The sequence below is a fragment of the Falco cherrug genome, chromosome 1, assembly GCF_023634085.1.
Source record: "Falco cherrug isolate bFalChe1 chromosome 1, bFalChe1.pri, whole genome shotgun sequence".
Taxonomy (NCBI): domain Eukaryota; kingdom Metazoa; phylum Chordata; class Aves; order Falconiformes; family Falconidae; genus Falco; species Falco cherrug.
Window position 1 is genome coordinate 114,158,500 of NC_073697.1, and position 22,493 is coordinate 114,180,992.

Consider the following 22,493-nt stretch of genomic DNA (forward strand, 5'->3'; position numbering starts at 1 on the left):
GTGCAGCCCTGCGCATTCTCCTTCCCTTCCACACCAACCATTACGAAAACAACCAGAACCCCCTAGAAGTGCTGCATCCCTGTGGCTGAGAAAGGAGAAGAGGCCTTGTGCGTCTCATTAAATACAGGTAGAAATTTATTAAGGGGGGAAAAAACCCACAGCTTTTAAAAAAAGTATCAAAAAGAGACAAATGAGGTGAAGTGTCTGTCTTTGGCTGGAGCAGCAACCAGAGGGACAGAGCAGGGATGAGCACTGGCCCATGGTGGAAGGAGGGACACAAGGTGCCACAGAGCTCCTGGGCTCAGCCGGGGAACAGTTATGGACAACAGGAGCGGAGCTCCCAGCCCTTGAATACTCACGCCAGGACATCCCGGCTGGGGGATTCCCACCTTCCTCCATTTAACAGTGCTGAGCCCCAGCAGCACCAAAGCAACATGTACCAGGGGAGGGACAGCCTGGCACCAGCCTGGGTCCAAACCAGCCCAGAGGGGTCACCCGGACCCCAGGAAGGACCTGCCTTCATGCCACAGCCGGTGGGAGGGAGGAGGAGATGCTGGGAAGTAGCAGCCCAGGGCTAGGGGTAGGTGGGGACGTACAGCCTCGGGCGGGGGAGGGGGAAGGCAACTGCCCCCCTCAGCACTTCTCTGTTTGAGGAAGGAGAGTTACCCAGGTCTCTATGCTTTGAGAAAGGGAAAGGGGTAACAGCAGGGACTCGAGGCAGAGTGAAAGGTGGGAACACCAATGGCTTCCCAAAAGGTCTGTGGGTTTCAGGGGCTGCCACACAACACCCCCACCCCTCCAGGGTGTTGTTCTCCATGCTTGCCTCCTTGGCATGGCACTACAAATGCAGTATGTGCTGCTTCTCTGCTTCCAAAAATGTAATTTCACTGAAATAAAGGGAAAAGAAGTCCCTCTGGGCCCAAGTCCTGCCTCTCCATCCCACGAGGAACCCAGGTGGAAAGTACAAGTCTCCTTCTATGGCCTCAAGGGAGCATCAGATGCTAGAGTGGGGCTGAATAATACCTTCAAATCCCAGCATTGAACACCTCATGGCCACAGCAGAGGTCCTGGGGAGCCCAAAGTGGGGGAAACCCTCAGCCTAAAGAGCTGCTGGTAAAAGAATAAAAATAAAAAAAGTGCCCCTGCAAAAAAGGGGGTTGTGTTCACAGTATGAGCTGCAGCACCCAGGGGCACCGAGGTGGGATGGGGTCCCAGGCAGGCAGAGGCACAGGCAGGAGACCTCAGCAGCTTCAGCCCCAGGGCTGGGAGCCCAGCCTGGCCATGGCTGCACCAAAATCCCACTTCCCTCGGCCCTTTCCCCATGCAGGCAGCAGCCAGGGTCAGCACCCGAACCAGTTATGGCTTTTTCAGGGTCAAGAGGCAGCCCCAAAGGGGTGCAAAACAGGGTTGGCTCCAGCCCTGCTCCCCACTGCATCCCCAGTGTTTAACAGGGGTGAGCCCGAGGGTGAAGCTGTGCCCCAGGGTCTGTCCCACCCCAGAGAAGCTGCTGCCGTTTCCTCCAGGCTAAGGAAGACCTACCCCACAGGAAGCATCACTGCCGGTGCCTCTCCCAGCCCCAGCCCCACCAGCAGAGTCAGTGCAGGACCTGCTCCAGCTCGTACTTCTCGCAGAACTTGCTGGTGAAGGGCAGGCAAGTGAGATATTCCACCCAGCGCCAGTTCACAGGGTAGACGTAGAGCCAGACCACCAGCGAGGCAAAGAGCCCCATGAAGACCAGCAAGGAGACTATGATCATGGCTCGCTTACGGTACTTGTCCACTGTGCCAAAGGTGATGTAGGGCAGGAAGGCAAAGGAGAGGAGGAGGCCGCTGAGGAAGCCAAAGAGGTGAGCGATGTTATCTATCCATGGCAAAAGGCCGCAGATGAAGAGGAAGAGGACAATGCCGAAGAGGTTGAGGAAGGCTTTCCAGGGTTTCTCCAGCACTTGCCAGCTCTGGAAGAGCTCCACGAAGAGGCAGGCTAGCAAGCCAAACTGGGACCCAGCAGGGCCCACCTGCAGGGATGAGGGAAGTCATGGCCAGATCTGCACACATCACCCTGGACGCATCCCCGTGTCCCCAGGGACTGTCTCTTCCCCACGCAAAATGCATTTGGCTCCCACATCCCTCCAAGGGCTGCAGTCAAACTGGTGTGGAGCTCAGGGGCAGAAGCCCTGGCACGGGAGAAAGAGGAGAGGAGCACGCTGGTACTGTTTCAACAGAACCTGTACTTTCCATGACTCAGCAGCCAGGCAGCATCACCTCCTCCCATGCCACAGCCCCCCGCCCCCATCCTGATGAACCCCCAGGTGGGATTAGGGCACTCAGCGTGATCTTATTTAAAGCCTGGCAGTGTTTCGCTCCAGCAGATTAGCCATCTGCCCGCCCAGGAACCCCCCACACACACCGACACGTGGCAACGTGTGGCCCATGCAGCACGTGCGAGTCCGACACGTGGGCAGACTGTGCCACATGGACACCAGCCTCCCACCCCACCGTGGCAAAACGTGCCAAGGCACGAGCGCTTTGTGCTGCAGCCCCCTCCCTAAGCCTCTGCCAGGACAGGGATGGGGAGGGGTGTCCTTTATTCCCCAGGGGAGCTGACTGGTTTCAGGGTGATGAGGGCAGAGCCCCCCCGCAACCCTCACCTCTGCCCTGTACGGCAGGAAGATGGCACTGGCCAGATTGCCCGTGATGCCACTGAGGATGAAAATGATGGAGATGCGATGCCAGCCTGCCAGCTTCTCCAGGTCCCTCAGCACTGTCATCTGGAAAGTCACTGACACCAGGCAATGGATGACGCTGGAGGAAAACACCCTGTGTTAGAGACCCCTGCCAGAGCTCCTGCCTAGCCCTCCCACCCGCTGCCCTGGGGCACCAGAATTCTTACAAAACACCCTCCACTGATGGCACCTGTTGTAGCCTGGGGGTGTGCTCTCCTCTTCTCTCCCAACCCATCAGGGATCAGGGATCGGAAGACCATCCCAATGGATACTCCAGTCCCCCCATCCCCCAGGGCAGGGGTGTGTGTGTGCTGTGGCTCACCCAGCGTGCAGGAACAGGGACAGCCACAGGCGGTAGAACTGGTCGGGGACCTCTGGGTTGAGGAAGGGCAGGAGACCACAGACCTCATCCAGGCAGTGCACCTGCAAAGGCAGATGGGGTTGGGGGGTGACAGGGGGCTCAGCCCCAATCCCAAAGCCACAGGGATGCATAGGCCAGTGATGCCATGTGTCAGTTGGTGGGGGGGAGACACACGACCCTGGGTGGTAGTGGTGGACCCACATTGCCCAGGTATTGGGCAGGGAGCAACCAAGCATCCCCAGTGCCCCAGGAGATGCTCAAGGGCCATTTTCCTGCCTGGGATGTGCCTTTCCCAAGGACACAGGTGCTGCCCAGCTGAAGCCCTACATCCCCTCCTGCCCCACACCAGCGAGGCGGGCACACAGCAGCAGCAGCAGTCCAGCTGATAGTTGGGCATCCCCCTGCTCACACCCATCCCATTCCTGGTGGGATATTATAAAGCCCTTTGGCATCAGCACAATGATGCACAACCTGCCTGCCAGAATTGTCCCACATACCCCCCCTCCAGCCTTGCTCACCTGTGAGCAGAGCGTTGCCTCCTCATGGAAGTAGCCATGCATGAACTCGCAGTATTCCCGCGTCGTGATCTCACAGCTGGGCAGACGCAGGGAGCAGGCTTGCTCAGGGCAGAGCTCGCTCCCCATTTCCCCTCAAGCATCCCCCTCTGCTCCCACAGCCGTTTCTGCCACCGCCATGCTTCCCACACCCCCGCCGAGGCTCCATAACCTCCCTCTCTCCCTGGCACAGCTCTGGACACTGATGAGGCAACAAGAGGCAGCAGGGCAGAGGGGGGAGCTGAGCCCCGTCTGGGTGCCTCCATCGTTGTGACCCACCTGCCCTTGGTGCCGATGCAGCAGGGCCTGCCCTTGATCTGGCAGTCCATGTGGGCGAAGCCCGTGTGGTTGGTTTTGGTCTCGTAGGTGCAGATCTAGAGGCATGAGAGAGAAGCTGTGGTCAGGGGCTGGCCCAAGGCTCTCCCTGCAGCCCCTTGCCTGGCTCGTTGCCCACTGTGCCTCCCCATAGTGCCAGCCAGCTTATGGTGGCACTGGGCTCTTACCGGCCACTTGGTGATGTCGTCTGGCCACACGTGGGGTGGGTTGGATGCTGGCTCCTCACAAGTCCTGCCAGGAGGATGGGGGTAGGGAGTCAGGTGGGGTCCCCCCTCCAACACATCCCTCTCTGCAGACCAGTAATGCCCCTTGGGCACAGACAGTCCTGGGACCTGCCCCCTCCCCTGGCTTGGGAGGGATCCTGCACATCAGTGTCCTGCAGCACCCGCAGCACTCACATCTGCCAGACAACCCCATTGATGCCTGCTCACAGCATCACCCATACCAGCGCAGCAGAGCAGGCAGGGACCAGCGCAAGACAATGCTGTCACCTGTCACCACCTATGTTTAAGACAGACCCCACCTCAGTTTCCTCACCAATTCCCTCTTCCTTATCATTCTCCTACAGTATGCAAGAGCCCCCCAGCCCCTTGGAGAAGGGGATTCAAGGCACCCAAGCTGAAAAATGCAGCCCCAGCAGCACCCCCACCATGCCCTGCATACAGCCAAGTGACCGTGCTGCCTCTCCCCAGCTGTCACTCCTACCTGGGGTCCTGGTGACACACAGCCCCTGATGTCCGCTTCTCACCCGAGCCCCTGGCCGGTGCATTGGTGCCTGGCCACTTGATGAACGTTGCTAGTGTCTCCTGCAATGAGGATGGAGACACTAAGGATACAGCAGTGAATGCACCACTCTGAGCCTGCATGCATCCTGCCCTGGTGCTATGCAGGGCGCAGATGGTTTCCCCCTTTTCCCCAGCACTTCCCAGGGCCCACGGTGGCACGCACCGAACAGTCCTGCGGCAGGGTCTGGATGCAGCCCGAGTTGTCGTTCTGAACGCAGCAGCCAGAGCCACGCTCCCGGTCCCGCTCGCGCTGGATGAGCCGCTCCACCTGCCGATCCTTCCGGATGCAGGGGGAGAACTTGGCTCCCAGGTGGATCAGGTCGATCTGGGAGGGAGATGTCAGTCCAGGCAGGATGTCCGTCCAGGGGGGATGTCCCATGGCCGCCTGCACCTCCCCTTCCTCCAGCTGCCCCCAGGGAGCACTCAGCAGGGGCAGGGGGTCCTCACAGGTGAGAGCCCAGAGTCTCAGTTACACCAGTGGAGGGAAGGTGGGTGGGGAAGGGGATGTGGTCTCTCCTGACCACCCTACTGTGATGCTGCAGCTCTGGGAAGCACTGCTGAGCCTCCAGCCTGGCCAGGGACCAGGCACTGGGTCCCAGAAGGATGAGTACACCAAGGGCCCAGGGCAGCAGGCTGGGACGAGGGGTTGAGCTCTCCCCCCAGGGACCCCCCTTGGCTCGACGCAGGGGGAGCAGAAGCTGCCAGAGGGCAGAGCCTCAGGCCAGGGGGTGAGGGGCAGTGGAGCCCTTACCGAGCTGGGCCCGATCCAGAAGTTCTCCTGCTGGATGTACTTAACGCTCTCGTAGACACCCTTGTTCCTCAGCACCTGCCGGGCCAGGCCAGGGTCAGCTCCTGCCAAGGGAGCCGGCCGTGTAGGGGTGCAGCCCCCTCTGTCTGCTCATGACAGGGCTGGGCAGCCCCCTTCATCCGAGGGGAAGGGCTGCTGCGTCCCACCAGCAACATGGGAGGGAGAGCGGCTCTGCTGCCAGCACGCACGCTGCTGCAACATGCTGCTGCTCCTCCAGAACACGCACCCCTCCTGTCCTGGCTACTTAATGGAGCCTCTCCAACAGCAGGAGCCAGCAGCACCCTGAGATGCTCCCACTCCTAGCAGGGAGCACATCAGGCATGGAACACTGGTTGTCACAGCCCCCCCCCCCAAAGATGGATGCCTACTCTCCTCTCTGGCCTGGGTGCCAGGGAGCAACACAGCCGGCTGCAGGTTCCCAGGATCAACCCCATCAGCCTGGCTTTCCTCAGCAGTTAGCTGGTTGCCATTTCAGAGCCAGACATGTCACTGGACAGCTGGAAGGGGACAGCCCTGGCCAGTATCTCTTAAACTTACTAACTCTGTCGTCACGTGCTGGGTGAAGCCAATGGGGGCAATGCCATAGGTGCCAATGACCAGCAAGGTGATGAGGATGTGGACAAAGGTGATCCAGTATGTGAAATACGGCCTGTGGAGGAAAGGACCCAAAACTTGAGCAGCTCAGGGATGGCTGGGCAAAGGGATGCTGCAGTCCCCTGAGCCCTGGTCCCCAAGCATTGAGGGGGGACACATCTGAGTTACAGCTGGGGAGCCCTGAGGAGCCCCATGCCCACCCCACCCCATCAGTCCCCCCTTACCGGTGGCTGTCTGTGATCTCCAGCTGCGACTGCACGATGCTGCTCAGGCTGCGGCGGTACGTCCTGTTCAGCCACTTCCCTACCACCCCCAGCCCGTAGTAGCGTTTCTTGCGGTCAAAAGCAAAGTGCTTCACTTTGGAAGCGATGCGCCTGCCTCGCCGGGGAGCTGGGCTGGTGCCAGCTGAGGCTGAAGCAAGCTGGGTACCCTCCCGCCTGCAGAGAGAAGAGAAAGCCATCACACCTGCTGAAAGGGACCAGTTGAGAAATACCCCACAGCCACAGCCCCGAGGATGCCCCGGAATGAGGGCTAGGGGCACCTCTTGGCTTCATCCTCCCAGAAGCAAGCTGAAAGTGCCTGCTGCCCACGGCAGGGATGGCTAGGGACATTGTCCTGACTGCAGCAGGGCATCTGGGCAGCCTCAGGGGCAGCCCCTGCTGAGAGCCAGTACTCACTGGGTGGGCTGCTCCACCTCAGGAGACAACCTGGCATCCTCCCCCACCGGGTGCATGCGTAAGTACGTGGCCGATAGAGGCGGCGACTCGAAGACATCATCGGGCATGGAGTACGTCTCGTCATGCATGTCCATCTGAAAGGAGGATGGAGGCATGTTCTTGGATGCATGCAAAGGGTGAGAAACCTTCCCCTGACCGAGCATGTCCATCAACTACTAACCCAGCTCTGCCTGGTTCCAGAACCCAGGGAGGGGGTAACCCCCACTGACATCCCACCAACTGCATGTCACAGGGTGTGACACATCCCCATGATGGTGGTGGCATTGCTCCCTGCCACTCCCAGGGAGCACCACAGCACTGGGCACAGCAGTCGCTGATGCCCCTGCTCCTGGGGCAGGGCAAAGCACCAACACAGGGGTCTCCGTCAGAGCTCTGCTCCACATCCAGTCCCTGTGCAGGGGCATGGGGACCCTTCCCTGCTCCAGGTGTGGAACGGCGCTTGCCTTACTGAAGAAGGATGAGTCCAGGGTATCGGCAGCATCCACCATGTCCTCGTCCATGAAGCTGGGGTACATGAAGCTCCTCTTGTTACTCCTCTGCTTGGGAGCCAGCGGCTCCAGGACAGAGCGTCCCTTTGGCAAGGGAAGCAAATGCAGGTAAGCAACCAGAAGGCCCTCAGATTTTGCAGCACTGAGGGTTTCTCAGAGCTTCCCTCCCCAAAGTGCAAAGCATTAAGTCCCAACTGGACACCATATCCCCCAGGGTGGGAAGGGTAGGCAGCAGGGGTTGGCAGCAGATGCTGCTGCCTTTAGCTCCTCAGGGCCAGTGTTGGACCATGACCACGTCAATCAGCATGACAAGTGAATCCCATTCGGTCCCAGTCCCACAAACCCATACCCAAGGGTTACTCAGGGCTCCCCAGGGGCTAGAGAGCTGCCAGAGAAGCTTCCTGGTGCCTCAACAGTGAAACCCAGAAACTGCTTTTTTCTTGGGATGTCCAGTCCTCACTAGAAATTCTCTTTTTAAGCAGAGCCCAGGCTAAAACTCACCAGAGCCTCCCCCCTCAAAGCCATGCTGGAGAGTCAGAGATCTCTGTGCAAAGCAAAAAGCCAAGAAGCAAAGACGATGGGCAAGAGACAGAGCTGAAACTTCAGGAAGATCATGATGCTCCCCAGGTCCCCAAAACTCACGCGGAGAAGGGCTGCGGCCGCCTTGAAGCTCATGTGGGCAACAGACTCCCTCTTCCTGCGCGGCAGGCGGCTGTAGCCGGAGCGGATGCTGTTGAAGGATGCCAAGGAGACAACGCTGGGGGTGAGTGGGGGCAGGACGTGGTGAGGTGTGTGGGGACGGTCAGTCTCATCAGGATGGCGGAAGGGACGGCCCCTGGCCAGCGGGTCCACAATCTGGAGGAGGGAAGAGGTGTCGGTGCTGGGAAAGCAAGGCTGGCAGCCCGACCCCACGTCCCGGGCTCTACCTTGGGCATCTTGGCAGTCTTGGGTGACTCGGTGCCTTGGAAGGAGGGCACCTCCTGGCTGGGCAGCTCCATGTCACGGTAGGCAGGCTTCAGCTTGCCATATCTCATGCTGCAGTGCTGCAAGCTCTTGCGCTGCCACTGCTGCCGCTTCCCCTCCCAGTCGCTGCTGATGCCAAACCATTGTGCTGTGCCCCTGGACACACAATGTGCACACTGGTCACCCAGCTGGTCCCCCCACCCCAGGTACTGCCATTCCACCTGGCATCCCATCTGGTAGGTGATTTGGGTTGGGGTGGCCCAGCCCAGCCCGCAGCAGGGAGGTTTTGACCTTGCTGTGGGTCTCAGGGAAGGGGAAAGGGAAGGGAGGGGGCTGCTGGCCTTTGGGTCTCTCTGGAGAGGCAACTCCATCGACACTTGCACTTCGCACAGGACAGTGCATCAGCTCAAGGCTGCAGCAGATGTCCATCCTGAGGTGCCTGTGAAAGTCCTACATAAACAGGGCTGAGAAACTTCCCCAACATAGAAAAAAAATGGTGTGAATTGGCACTAAACCATTCTGCTGCAGGATTATCCCCAGGCAGATACCAGTGAGTCAAAGCAGAGCTGGCTGCACAAAACCCTCTAAGGCATTCCATTCTGAGACATGACCCTCTATCCCACAGCCACAACACCCCAACGAGGACCGAGGGACCTCTCCAGTGACCCAGCCGCTGCCAGAGCCAACCCTGCCCTCACGCTGCTGCTCCCTGGCCCTCACTTGCGGATGCTCTGGGACAGGGAAGTCTGCCGGCGGAAGCCGGGCCGGTGCTCCAAGCTGTCAGATCCTTTTGAGCGGGGCTCCTGCAGGCTCTTACTCTTTCGGTAGATGGGAACCTTGGAGGGCTGGAAGGCAGAGCAAGGCATTAGGGACAGGATGGCATGGCGGGGGGTGGTGCCCTGGGGATGGCAGCCCCCCAAACCCAGCCCTGTCACTCACCTCCTTACGGATGCCATCCTCCTCTGCCTCCCGGGGGGGGATGACGATGGAAAGGTTGGGGGGCTTCTTGCTCTGCAGGCGGCTGCTGCTGGAGCGGCAGCCCCTGTTCTTGTCGCCGGCTGACATCTTGGGCCGGCAGCAGTTGGCAGGCTGGGAGGGTGCAAGGAGTCAGCGAGAGAGGAAGGAAAATTCTCCCCTGGTGTTTGTGTGTGTGGAAAGGCTGGGTCCCAGTGGGAGACGGGGCCTCAACAGCGAGATCTCACTGCCTCAGCCCCCTGGGCCACCAGCTGTGCTGCTGAGATCTCGCTGCCATCAGCCCAGCCACTGCATCCCCAGAACCTTCATCGCCTCCCTGGGTTTGGGTGGACAGGAGGGCTTCCATCACACCCCAGTACCGCCCTTTCACCTGCTGGAAGCAGAGCAAGGGATGGCAAGAGCAATGGGGTCAGAGCATCCCCAGCAGCACCCGTGGGACGCCCAGGTTTCACACCCCATCAGGATGTGCCTGAGCAACTTGGCATCTGCATGGGAGACATGGGGGGGATCCCTGCAAGCCCTGGCCTGGCCCATGGCACACAGCCACAGCTCTCAGACACGGGGACATTGGCCCCCCTGGTTTGGTACAGCGACAGAGCAGATGGGGGCTCACAGGCGCTCCTGAGGGGTCTGCAAAGCACCCACCTTGCCCATGCAGGGCAGGGTGAGACACGAGGGGATGCAGCCAGGCAGGAGACACACAAAGCCTGAAAACACCCGATTCACACCCCCACATAGGGGACAGCTCCTGCTGCAGCGAGTGGTTGGGGCAGCCCACGTCACCTCCAGCCATGGAGCCGGGACCTGCCGTGTGTGTGTATGGGTGTCCCATGGGAGGGGAGATGCGGGATATTCCCCTTCGGGGCATGTATACACATGCCAGGCTGGGAGATGGAATCCTCCCTGGCCCCACCTGCAAGTAAGGTGAAGCTTAATGGCTAAGAGGCGGTTAATTCCTCAAGCAATCCCCTCCCGAGGGTCCCTGTAGCCTGGCTCTACCAGGCAGGACCTCAAAGGCAAGGTAATTCCATCCGAGTGCAAGGGAGCAAGTCCCAGATCCTATTAGGGGCTATGGAGGCTCTCAAAGGGAGGCACAACCCCGCTGTCCTCTTCTCATCCCCCCGACCACGTGCCAGCACAGGGACAGTGCCTCCTGCCATGCTCCCCCTGTGTGGTGTGCGCCGAGCCCTGCCACGGGCTGGCCATAAGCAACTGGCATTCCCATGGGATCTGCTCCCTAAGGGAGCTGGGAGCTGGCCCTCTCCACCTAAGCGGGATGGTAGAGTCCCCTGGGAGAACCAGGCAGCCTACTGTGGCTCCTCTGCTGTCACCCACCACCACCGAGTCAAGCTCAGAGTCCAACAGTGCCACTGGCTGCCAAATCCCAGCTTGATGCACAGGCTCAGCTCCTCTCTGCCCAGGATCCGAATAACCAGCCTCGTACAGCTCCACTCTCCTTCGGTAACCGCACTCAGGCAATCAGCTGAGTGACCAGGACCCCAGTAGCCCCCTCTGCAACAGGGTCCCTCTTGGCAGCCTGTTCCTGAAGCAGAAGCCAGCACAGGGACACATTTATAGCTCTCCCAGCACCCCAAGCCACAAGCATAACCCACCCCTCAGACCCCACCACAAGCAAAACTTGGCTTTAGGAGCATGGGGACCCCATGGGACCTGCAGGATGCAGGAGCCCATCACCAGTTCCCTGGGGACGTGGGAGCCTGGAACTGGTGGTGCTAGAAGGCACCACCGCCCTCCATCAGCTCCTGGGCCAGGTGACAGCCTGCTGCCCCTGCCTGCCTCTGCACTGAAACTCGTGCTATGCTCCCCTCCTGCAGGGCTGGCTGTGGTACCGCTGGATGAGATACTGGGGACACATGAAACGCGTGTGGCTGGGGAAATGCCAGGCACAACCAGGGCAGTGGCTTCGCTAAGACCCCTCCATCCAAGGGCACCAGCAGCCCTGGCTGGTGGCAGGGCAGGCCAGATTAACCCTGCTCCTCTCTGGCCAGGGCGACAAATATGGTTCATGGTGGGGATCTAGACGGGAAGACGCAAGGCAGCCATCACACAGACAACACCAGGACCACGTGAGATATTGCTGGAGGCAGCACCTGTGATCACAGGCAGCATCCCAGCATGCTGCCTGCCTCCCCTCCTCCCCAGGTGCACCAAAGCAGCACCCTTGGGTGCTGCCAGCTGCTCAGCTGCTGCCTCACCCCTTGCTGCCATTAAGTGCCAAAGCTGGGAGCAACCAGCTCCCAGTTTCTCCTGGGGGGTCAGCCAGGGTCTCCCTACCTCATAAGAGTGGCAGGGATCCCACACAGCACGTCTTGATGGCAAACACCCACCGCAGCCTTCCTCTTCCTCCTCCGTCCTTCATGCACGGCAGCACCAGGACACAGCTGATCTCCTGCCTCACCTGGCAGACAGAAAGGCTGCAATGAAAAGCCACGCGTGGAAAAGCAAGGAGGGCTGCGGGAGCATCCCAGGCGGAGGGAGAGCTGAGCTCTACACTCCCTGGGCCTTGGGGATGGGGCCGCTGGCAGCTGGGCACTGGCAACACGGACCAGCCATGGCACAGCGGCAGGAGGAGGAAGAGCCGCCACTCGCAGCAGTGCACCTTGCTCCATGGCCGGGGAACTGCACGGGGCAGGCAGGGAGTTTCTGCCCACTGCTGCCAAGCAAAGGTATCGGGAAGCGAGACACCCACGAGAGTGGGCATGGAAGGAGAGTGCCTCGCCGAGGTATTTAATAGCTGCGCAGCTGGGACAATGCCAGCCAGGCAGTCCAGCCCCAGCAAGCAAAACTTTCCATCCCACTGGTGAGCTGGAGACGCTGTTTGTTTTCCTCCCTGGGCAGCCAGCAACGAACTTGAGATGCCAGCTGCTCTGGAGAGCCAGGGATGGGAACATGCTGGGATCAGAGCAAGCCCTGGGATACCCTCATCCTCCTCCAGCACTGGGGAATTGCTGTCAGTGGCGGGAGCCAGGAGCACAGAAACTGAAGCCAAACTGCATCGTTCAGAGGTGCGAGAGGACACTGTGCCCTTGCACAGCCCCACTCTTACACCCCCATCCTGAAATCCCACCCCACCCCAGGCAGCTCTCTGCAGGGACCCCTGTGTTTCCTGGTGCAGCAGTTCTGCAGCCCACCTAACAGCCCAGCCCCACTCCCCACCGGCTCCCAGTGCTGCATGGGTGGAGGGATGGAGCTGGCCTCCCCGGAGTAGCGAGGTGACGCAGCTCCCGGGGCAGTTGGCACAACCGGCAGGCACCTGCCGTCCTGGTCACGCAGCACGGCTGGAGCAGTTTTCACAGCTCTGTGCATTAACACAATGTTTGGCACTAAGGGAGAGCAGGGAGGAGGAGAGCAGCCCCCAAGGGCTGAAGTCCCCATGGCCACATGGGCTGGGTGCAGCGGCCACCCCGGAGCACAGATCCTGACCCACAACAAGTTTTACCCCATGCCAGCCACAGAAATCCCCTAGGGACAGTTCTGGGAAGGGGTTTTCCAGCTCCCCACATGTTTTGCACTGGCATCCAACCTCTCTGGTGCTGACACCACTCTTGCCCAGCACGCTTGGCGTGAGAACGGGCTGGCCAGCACCTCCAGCCAGAGCAACCCTGCCATCAGCACTGCGGGTCCCCTTCAACCCCGGGACAACACCACCAGTAGCACTGCCCTCCACCCAGCAGCCCTGGCACCAATCCCATCTGCTGGGCACATCCTGGCCACCCAGTGGTGCTGTGGGTCCGGAGGGAGCCTTGGCACAGTCCCCAGGAGGGATGCAGTGGCTTTGCTCTGGGGTCAGGAAAGGGAAGTGAGAGGCTTGCGGGGGGGGGGGGGGGGGGGGGGCGCGGACCGGATGGACACACACACTGGACAGGGACGGGACAGGGACAGGATGGACGGATGACAGCTGTGTGAATGCCCTGCTGCAGGGACAAGGCAGGTGACAGCAGCGGGGGGTGCAGAAGCACGTCCTAAGCTTGGCAGGAGCTGTGCACTTTGAGCTAGAAGAAGGGTCCTGGGGGCAGCACAATGTCACTTCAAGCTGGAAAAGATCTCCAGGGAGAGAGAAAAATGCACTAAGGATGCTGCTATCTCTCACGGGAGAGAGATAAATGGGCAGAGGGATGCAGGGGGGGTAAGCTGGTCTGGTCAATAAGAACAAGATATCCCACAACATCACCATCTTCCCTCTCAAAGCTCTCTTGCCCACTGAAGCTCACCAAAGCCTGACATCCAGCAGCAGGGGCATGAAACCCCCATCTTCTCCCAAGAGGGCAGCTGTATTGGGGTCAGTGGTGAGCAACTGGGATGAGGTTTTAGTCTTCAGCCAGGCAAGGTACAGGGAGAGTGAGGAGTGCTGGCTCCTAGCCCCAGGGTAAGTCACAACAGATGCTGAGGAAGCACGCCCAAGGAAGAAAGTGATGGAAAAAACTGATGCAGCTCATACAAGGCATCACTGCAGGATGCTCCAAGCAACACAAAAGGGACCATCAGCAAGGCCAAGTGGCAACCTGCAGAGCAGAGTTGGGGGCAACCAAGCACAACCATCATGAAGACAGCACTGCAGAGCAGCCCCGGTTGGAGGAGGATGTATGCAGCATATGGTGGGTGCACAGATGCTCAAAGAAGGATCAGAATTGCTTTCCTGAGCCTGATGGTGTGGAGGGAGGCAACATTACCAGTACTGGAATAAAAAGCGCATCGTGCCGGTGCAATTAAGCAGGGAGGAGAAAGCAGCTCTGAGCCACCCGAGGGTGTAGGGCCAGGAGCAGGACCCCCGTGAGCACAATGCGCCCCTGCTCTTCCCTCTCCATCTTTGTACGGGAGTGAGAAAGGGGTCAGCAGTGCTGCAGAGCCCCTGAAAAAGCCCCACAGCCATCACAGTTGCTCGCACCCAAGAGCCCATCGGGCAGAGCATGCCGCTGCTGCCCGCCAATGGCTGCCCGTAAATGATTCACGAGCGTGTTAAAGACTCTCTCAAGCCTGGAGCCTTGTTAAAAGGTGCTCCTAGTTATTAAGAGCCTTGGATAGGAAAGTCAATTCGTCCAATTGCTCTAAGCTTCAAGTCCCTGTGGACTCGCACCCGAGCGGAGGACCCTGGGTGGCTGCCCAGCACCTCCCCCCCTTCTGTTCCCTTTCTAAAAGCTTTTTCACCATTTTCCAGTCTCAAGTTTCAGATCTGAGAGAAGTAGTCCAGCACAAACAGCTCTTGAAATGAAAAGATAATATTGGGAAGAAGAAAAAAAGGAAAAATAATTATGGGATGGGGAACTAAATATCTGAACATTTTTCCTTCTTCTTGGAAAGCCCAGACCTGTGTGCGCCTCAGCCCCTCATGGACCCACTCGAATGGGGAGACCTGGAGAGCACCAACCCCCAAGGCAAGGAGCAGCCTGGCTCTGCTGCCTGCCTCCTCCCAACCTCTGCTTAAGTACTCAGGCCTTTTTTTTTTTTAAAAAAAAAAAAAAGAAAAGAAAAAAAAGAGAACAGAATACACTTTACAGCTCTGCTGCAGGAACCCTCCTGTCCCTTGGGGACCCTGCACAGCCCCATGCCCACAGCACAGAACCCCCCCCAGCTCACACATGGCCATTTCACACCCTGGCACCACATTAGGCTGATTTTTTTTTTCTCCTCCCAGCACAGAGAAGGCAACCCCATCTTTTCCCCAAGCGTGCCCACCCCACTGCAATGGGACCACTCAGCAAACCTGCGACACGCAAGGTTTCACTCTGAGTCCTGAGAGAGGACTGCTGTGTTTCAGGAGGTATTTTAAGCTGCCCCCTCCCTCTCCCACATCACTGACCCATGCAGTCGGCACCAACACTAGCAGGAGCTTTAATCCCCATCTTCAGTGCAGCCGGGGTAGCAAGACAGGTTCTGGATGCCCGACGAGTGCCGAGAGCCCGGCCGGTCCCTGGGGCGTGCAGGCAGCTGGCATGTACCTCACCCACGCTGCCATTAGGAAATCCTCTCCTATTTTCCACATCAGGCAGGACATTGGGCAACTGCAGCGGGTTTGTTCAGCCCAGGCAAGTGCCGTGCCCTGGGAGGAAGCAAAGCTACCCGGGGAGATAGAGCACGCTGGCCGGGGGTGCTGCGCTGGATGCTGCTGATAAAGGTGCAGTGGGCAGAGCAAGTGGGAGCCGGGGAGGGTGCATGGCTGCTCGTGCCACTGCACAAGGCAGCCATGTGCTGGACTTCCCTGCCGCAAGGGTCTGATCGCCGGGAGTGTGTGGTCCCGGTCTGCCCGGCCATCCTGGGTGCTGCTACTGGTATCAGCAAAGAGAGGGAAGGATTTGCCAGCGACATCTGGGAGTGGGTGGGAAGAGCCATGCGGAGGATTTCCTGCATCTCAGCCATGGCCTGTTTCCCACCCGCATTAATTTTTACTGGTGCAACAACCCCCTGTCCCAGCGGTTCAAGTGCTGGCATCTGAAGGCTTCTTGACCTGCTGGGGTGGGCAGTGAGCCCTGGTGAGCCGGGGTCCCCCGGTGCTACTGACCACTCACCCCACACCTCCCCACTCCCCCTTCCCTAGGGGCTCCAGGGCGTCCACAGACCCTCACAGCAGAATAACCTCAAACAGGGGGCACTGCACAAACCCACTCTCTGCTTCCCACAGCAAAGACGCACCAGCTGGGGTGGTGGGTGCTGCTGGAGGGGCCATGGCTGCACAAGGGGACCCTCAGCCCACCAGCCCTTTTGTTGGGCTGGAGCCCAAGCCAAGCTGGGAACATGCATGTGGAGGCCTCGAGCCACCCCAACAGCTTTGGAAAGAGCAAAGCCACCACTGGCAGCAAGGGCAGCTCCACCAGTGACCGTGCAGAGGGGCCAGCTGCTCCGCGGCAGCACCGCAGGCAGGGCTGCAGCGCTCTCCAACCCAAGGAAAGCTCTTTTCCAGGCGCCGCACGGATTCCCCAGGCTACCAGGATTGATCTAACTTGATTTTATCTCAGAACTGAGTAATTACTCGGACCTACTTTGATTCCTCATTAGCTTGGCTTAAACATGGGGTGCACGGGCATGATGGTGGAAGTGCTGTGGCCCTGGCTGCGCTTTCTGGAAGGGGCTGAAGGGTCCCAGGTGGTTGTTTACCCAAGGCAAGGGGGGCAGCCTGCCTGCAGGCTGTCTGCTCGTGATCCCCCACGCCACAGGTCATTACTGAGTTCATTCTCACTTCCGTCTTCGAAGTAAAATTCTTGGTGCAAGATGACAATGGGGATGGAGGGGGACTTTCTTCCTCCAGTTTTTCTGCAGAACACTCATTTTGACAGTGACTCTGGGCACAAGGGCTCAAGCTGGACTTGCAGACTTCCCTAATCCCCCACTGCCTGTTTCAGAGAGCACCGAGCCACCCAGAGCAGCGCTGTGCTGGGAGAAACGCCCTGTATTTGCAGAAGATCCCCTCGCCATGAGCTCTGAGCATCCCTGTGCCTTGTGGGATGTGGCAGTGGGAAGTGGTGCTCAGCCCTGCAAATGAATTCAGCTCATCCCAGACACAAGATGAGCCCTGGGCTGGCAGCAGGACTCGCCCCCTCAGCTACAGCTCCCTATCTCTGGGAACAGGCTCCTTATCTCGGCTCAGCCATTTCAAGGTTTGTACAACAGGCTGCTCACCCAGCCAGCCCCCATTCTGTACAAAGGGAGAGACCCAGGTGGATGCCAGCAGCCTCCTTCAATCCCCACTCAGGGCAAGCAGCTCCCTGAGGAGAGGGGACAAGGACCTTGCAGTGTCCCTCTGTGCCATGGATGAAGATGGCACCTTGGCTGGCAGCGGGCTGCCCCTCAGACACTCCATTGAGCCTCAGTGGTCCCCTGGCCCCAGCGCAACCCAGGAAGGCTGCTCCCTGGCACCCCTCCATCCTCTCAAGCACCAGCAGCCGAATGGGGGCCACTCTTCAGCCTTGTTCCCTTTGGTCCCAATTGCCACAAGGCCAGAAACACCCAGGTCCACACCCTGCAGAGGAAAGCCTGACCACAAACAGCTCATCTCCATCCAACACAGCGCAAGCCCAGCACAAGGGATCCTATGCTCACCGGTGCCTACTGAAACCATGTGATGCTCTCACCCCATCGCAGCATTGCCATGGACCTGTGCCAGCAACGCACTTTGCAGTCTTTCAGCTGCCAAGAGCTGGTGATGGGGTCTCCCTCACCATCCTCCTCTTGCCTGCCATCCCACCTCAGGGATGTTGCACCCACAGGGAAGCCACACAGCTCACTGTAGGGGCTTGAGATGCTGATTTTTAAGGAGCCAACTCCATGTCTTCCTCAGGAGCTCTTGGACTGCGTTAAGCCACCACGTGCATGAGCAGACTTCACCCTGATCATGGCATCACCTGTGGAAAAGCCCTATGCCAGCAGCATTGTGCCAGTCCCAGCAAAATCTCCCTGCTCACATGATGGAGGAGCTGAGGAAAGGACAGGACACAGCAATGCCAAGCACTGGGGATTCACCCTGGCTGCCCACGAGCTCAGAGTGCAGCCTTCGGGCTTACACATAACGGGAGGTCATTCCCAGCCCAGTCTTGGCATTCCTGCAGGCCAGCAAATTACAAGGATAACGGTGCCAAATCCCTGGCACAAGCTGCCACATGATGCATGGGGAGCAAAGGCGGCCCCACAGTGAGGGGGGATGCTCCTACACATTGAGCATCTCAGGGGGGTACCAGCCACATCTCCCTTGCCCCAAGCAGGTCTGTCAGACCAGAGGAATACATCAGGAATTATTATTTTTAAGCAAAAGGCCAATTAAAAAAACCCACTAAACCAACACAGACTGCTAGAAGGAGGGGCCCATTGCCCTGGGCTGCAGCAGCTCATAAAGGCATCTGTAGGTGGGAGGGATGGCTGGGCAAGTGGCAGCCCCCAGGATGGGAGCAGAGGGCAGGACCACCTGGCCGAGCAGCCCACCACAGGGCTGAACATCCAGCACAGAGACAGCGTGCCCCCCATGCTGGCTGATTTCTCCCTCCCACCCAAGGGCTGCTAGGAAAAGGTTGAGGAGCGTCACCGGGCACTGCCCTGCTCCCTCCCTGCCCCCGTGCCCTGCTGCAGCCCCCAGCACCACGGCTGTTGAGTGAGTCTGTTCACAGCTACATTCTCCCCTCTCAAGGTATGGCCACAGCAGCAAGTCCTGCACCAGTGGCTGCTCAAACTCCCCTTGAGGTGATAAGCAGTGGGTTTTACAGGAGCTAGTCATGCTTTCTGACTCATTTGTGGTATTTCATAGGTGGGGAAACTGAGGCACTGCAATGCAATAAGCCTCCCTGCCTTCCCACTGCCACACTGCCTGAGAGCTGGTCCCTTCCCTGGGCAGCTTGTAAGGCTTTATCAAAATCTGTACAACTCCCCCAAATTTAAGGTATTGGAGGATGGGCGGGAAGCCCTTGCACGTAAACCCCATGAACACTTCATTTCCACCAGGGGAGCAGGCTGCTCCCCTGCCCTCCCAAACTGGTTATTTGGGGGTTGCCCCCATCCCGTGCTCAGCTAACACAACCAGCACCCCACGACGCTGGCCCTCAGGGTGTGGGTGCCTAAGGATGAGGGGGGAACAGGGGTACTGTGCAGCGGCCAGGAAGAGGACAGGGTTGGTCCTGGGGCCACCGAGCACATGGACCTTCCCTAAAGCACCCTCCCCCCATCCATTACCCACCCTAAATGGCTCATGAAGAGAGCAACCACCAACCAACTGGGTTTTGTTTTGTTTTTTTAGGAAATGGGGATTAAGTGAGAAAAAGGGTACCAGCTTCCATACTCACAAGCAGACATACAGCTTTCAGCACTCACTCAGAGGCCAGGAAACAACCACAACTCAGAGCATCCCACGCTCCCAACAAACCACAGTTCTGGAGCCTTGTAATTAAAAGAGACCATACCCATCCCCTCTGGGGGCTCGTCACATTACATCTCCCAGCCTGCCAGGACAGCAGGGACCAGCAGTCATTAGCTAAAAAGCTCCGCAAGAGGAGAGTTTATGATCCCATCACTTGTGAGTTCATATAGATTTAAGTAATTAGTTTTCAGCCTTCACTAATTGACTCCTTCGGACCAGAGCCCCTGCCAGCACCAAGCCCATGCTTGCTCCTCTGGGCTCAGGTCCCTGCTGGGCTCCCAGTGCCCGTGAGAAATGTGGAAACATCACAGGAGCCCCACGCCAGCCTGGGCAGCTCCCCACACGCAGCAGGCAAGGGATAGCATGAGAAGGACAAGCCCCCCCCTCACAGAGCATAGCTCACTGCCACAGATGCTTTAGGACGTGGGACCAGGGCTCCCACCACCACACCCCCTCACAACTCCCCCACTGGCCGGTTCTCCATCAGCAGTCCCCCACTTTCTTTGGGGACAAGCACTGTTCTGAGTCCAAGCTCATCCCAAGGTTTGTTTTCAGATCAAGACCAATAACCTAAGGGAAGGAATAAGGATTTCTTTGGGAGAATCCCTCAGCTTCACTGTAAGAGTTAAATGGGAGCATTATCAAAAGGCAAAATGCAGACTCAGAATACAGCCACATGCTCGTCTTTCACCCCAGCACAGCCAAACACCACCTGAATTCCCCATATCATCCCATGGAGTGCAGCCCCCCAAAGAGAGACGACCCCGCCAGCAACCTTCCCACCCAGATTCACAACACTGCATTTCCAGCACCGACCGGCATCTATTGTTCCTCCTGCCAGCATCCACGCTCTGGCAATGCCGCTCACACATGCATCTGACAGAAACACCGGGCTCGGCCTCATCCTGCAGAATTTGTACCGAGGTGGCTGTTTCAGCATTAAACCTCACTCCACACACTGTGGTTTACCCTTTCTCACCCCGGGGCTCACAGCGCCTCCAGGTGCAGTTTCCAGCACAGCTGCAGCAGTGCTGGAGAAACCCCCACTGTGGGGTAGGGGGGAGAAGGAAGGTTACCGAAGCTCACTTCAGTCACATGCTTTCCAGCAAACAGGAGCAAAACCTGCAGAAGCCACCCTCCAAATGAGCAAGCAGCAACAGGTGTCAATCACCTCGTTAATTGCAAAGGAGCTTGGAACCACAGAGCTCAGGTAGGGCAGCCTGGGAGCCCAGGAAGCCACTTGTGAAGCCAGTGGTGCCTGGGGTACACCAGGCAGAGGCAGCTCTGGTTTCTCTCAGGCATGGCTGCAGTTGAACCCTCCAACTCGTTTTGGAGGTGGGACACTTCCAAGCCGGTTATTTCCCACTTGAGAAACAGGCAGGAGCCAAAGGATGCTCCTTCAGAGGGCACAATGGAGTGAGCTGCGCTGGGTGGCATCTGCCCACTCAGGATAGCCATGGGATGCTCCTAAACCCTCCAGCTGGGCCAGTGCACTGCAAGCCCAGGACAGCAACAATATGATGAGCTCACCCTGGAAATCCCCAGAAGTGACCATCCAGGACCTGGGCACATGCAGGTGGGAGAAGGTCCTGGCTCCCTGCAGTGGGAAGGATGATGCTGTGCTGGGGAAGAGGGCAAGCACCTCCTCTTGCTGCAGGGACCCAGCGGCAACAAGGCAGCCTCTCGGGTCCCCTTCCCCCTTGCAGAGTGTGGGTGTGGGGAGCTGAGTGAACGCTGCGGGGTCTCAGGCTACGGTAGACACCACAACCTGGCTGCCGGCAAGCCTGGTGGGGCCAGCTCTGCCCTGTGCTGCTGGTGGGCAGCAAGGCAGGGCAGGACCAAGGTAACGCTCAGCCTCACACCTCTGTCCCAAAACCACTGAGAGCCAACAGCAAAAGAGCCAGTGGCTAAACCATGCCCACCCAGCATCCCTCTGCTCCCTGCGGGATGCCCGTAGGGATGTAGGATGGCCGGACCTTTCTGATGTCGCAGGGTTTTGTTGGCAGGGGGCTGGCGGCAGCACGTGCGAGCGCCAAAGCCTCCAACCAAAGCTCACACCAGCAGCGACAACAAAGCCCCAGCGGCGGGACAGGAGGACAATGGTCCCTACAGGGGCACCCTGCCCCCCCCCCGGCACCCTGCCTGCCCTCGCCTGTACATCGAGGCTGCTGCTGCTCCGCAGGGCGCTGCCAGCCTCGCTCACCTGGGAGGGGGAAAACCCACCCGCAAAACCGCCGGCCCGCTTGTTTATCGGGCCATCAGCTCCAGAAGTAGGTTAGGGCCTTCCTGCCCCGGGCAGGGCAGCGGGCAGGGCAGCGAGCAGGGCCCGCCCCGGCAGCACGGCCGGGCCACCCCGCCGGGCCACGCACCCACCTGCCCCCGTGATGAAGAGGAGGAAGAGGAGGGTCCCCCCATCTGCCCGCCCCGGGGGGCACGGCCGCAGCCCTGGCGGGGGGACCCGCGCCGCCCTGGCAAAGGGTCCGGGGTGGGGGGGGTGGGTGCAGGAGCAGGCGCCCACCCGGACCGGGCCGAACCGGGCGGGAGCGGCGGGGCGAAGGAGGAAGCTGGCGGGACGCGCCCGGTCACAAAGCGGCAAGAAACCGAGCAAGCACGGAAGCACCGGGACCCCCGCCCCGCTCCCACCCTCGGCCCCGCTCACCTCGGCGCGGCCCCGGTCCTGACCCTGCTCCCGGTCCCGTCCCGCCGGCACCAGCCGCCGCTCCCCGCCGCTTCCACCTGGGCCGGGCTGGGCATGGGGGCGGTACCGGGGCGGGGCCTCCCTGGGGCGGGGTCTCTGTGGGGGCGGGGTCCCATGGGGCGGGGACGCCCAGGGTCCCGCCCCGCCGAGCGCCCGCCCATGGCGTCATGCGTGGGTGTTCCCGCGGGGCCCCGCCCCAGCGGCAGCTCCCTGGGCCCCGCGGCCCGCAGGGGCTGCCGGCGCGCGGGCGGTGCTGAGCCCCTGCCACCTGCCCCGAGCCTCTGCCCCGGCGTACCGGGTACTGGGAGGCGGGACACCGCCGGCACCGCGCGCTGTGAGGACCAGCCACTGTTAGGACCGGCCACTGTCAGGACTGGGCACTATTAAAACCAGCTGCTACTAGGACTGGCCAGTGTTAAGACCAGGCAGTATTAGGACAGGCCAGTATCAGGACTAGTCACTGTGAGGACCAGCTGCTACTAGGACTGGTCAATGTTAGGGCTGGCCACTATTAGGGCTGGTTACTACTAGGACCAGTCACTATTAGGGCTGGCCACTATTAGGACCTCTCACTATCTGAACTGGTCACCATTAGGGTTGGCCACTGTTAGGGCCAGCC

General features: G+C 59.5%; 1 protein-coding gene across 1 annotated transcript; it reads right to left on the reverse strand.

Moving 5' to 3' along the window:
- Positions 1–112: 112 nt before the first annotated feature.
- RHBDF2 (rhomboid 5 homolog 2) lies at positions 113–21,966 on the reverse strand. The gene is made up of 19 exons (XM_014287397.3): positions 21,836–21,966; positions 11,619–11,742; positions 9,288–9,437; positions 9,069–9,193; positions 8,312–8,504; positions 8,028–8,240; positions 7,341–7,469; positions 6,838–6,971; positions 6,385–6,597; positions 6,104–6,215; positions 5,510–5,584; positions 4,922–5,083; positions 4,679–4,779; positions 4,141–4,204; positions 3,917–4,011; positions 3,602–3,677; positions 3,045–3,145; positions 2,648–2,801; positions 113–2,014 (listed from the first exon to the last, which is right to left on the reverse strand). The coding sequence occupies exons 3-19, from the start codon at positions 9,411–9,413 to the stop codon at positions 1,595–1,597; spliced, it is 2,493 nt and encodes an 830-aa protein (XP_014142872.2). The 5' UTR covers positions 9,414–9,437; positions 11,619–11,742; positions 21,836–21,966; the 3' UTR covers positions 113–1,594.
- Positions 21,967–22,493: the final 527 nt, after the last annotated feature.

Coding starts and splice junctions, on each gene's coding strand:
- RHBDF2 (XM_014287397.3), bottom strand. CDS start 9,413: ATGTCAGCCGGCGACAAGAACAGGGGCTGCCGCTCCAGCAGCAGCCGC. Junction 8,241..8,311: donor AGACTGCCAAGATGCCCAAG/GTAGAGCCCGGG, acceptor TCCCTCCTCCAG/ATTGTGGACCCGCTGGCCAG. Junction 5,084..5,509: donor TCTGGATCGGGCCCAGCTCG/GTAAGGGCTCCA, acceptor TCTCCCTCCCAG/ATCGACCTGATCCACCTGGG.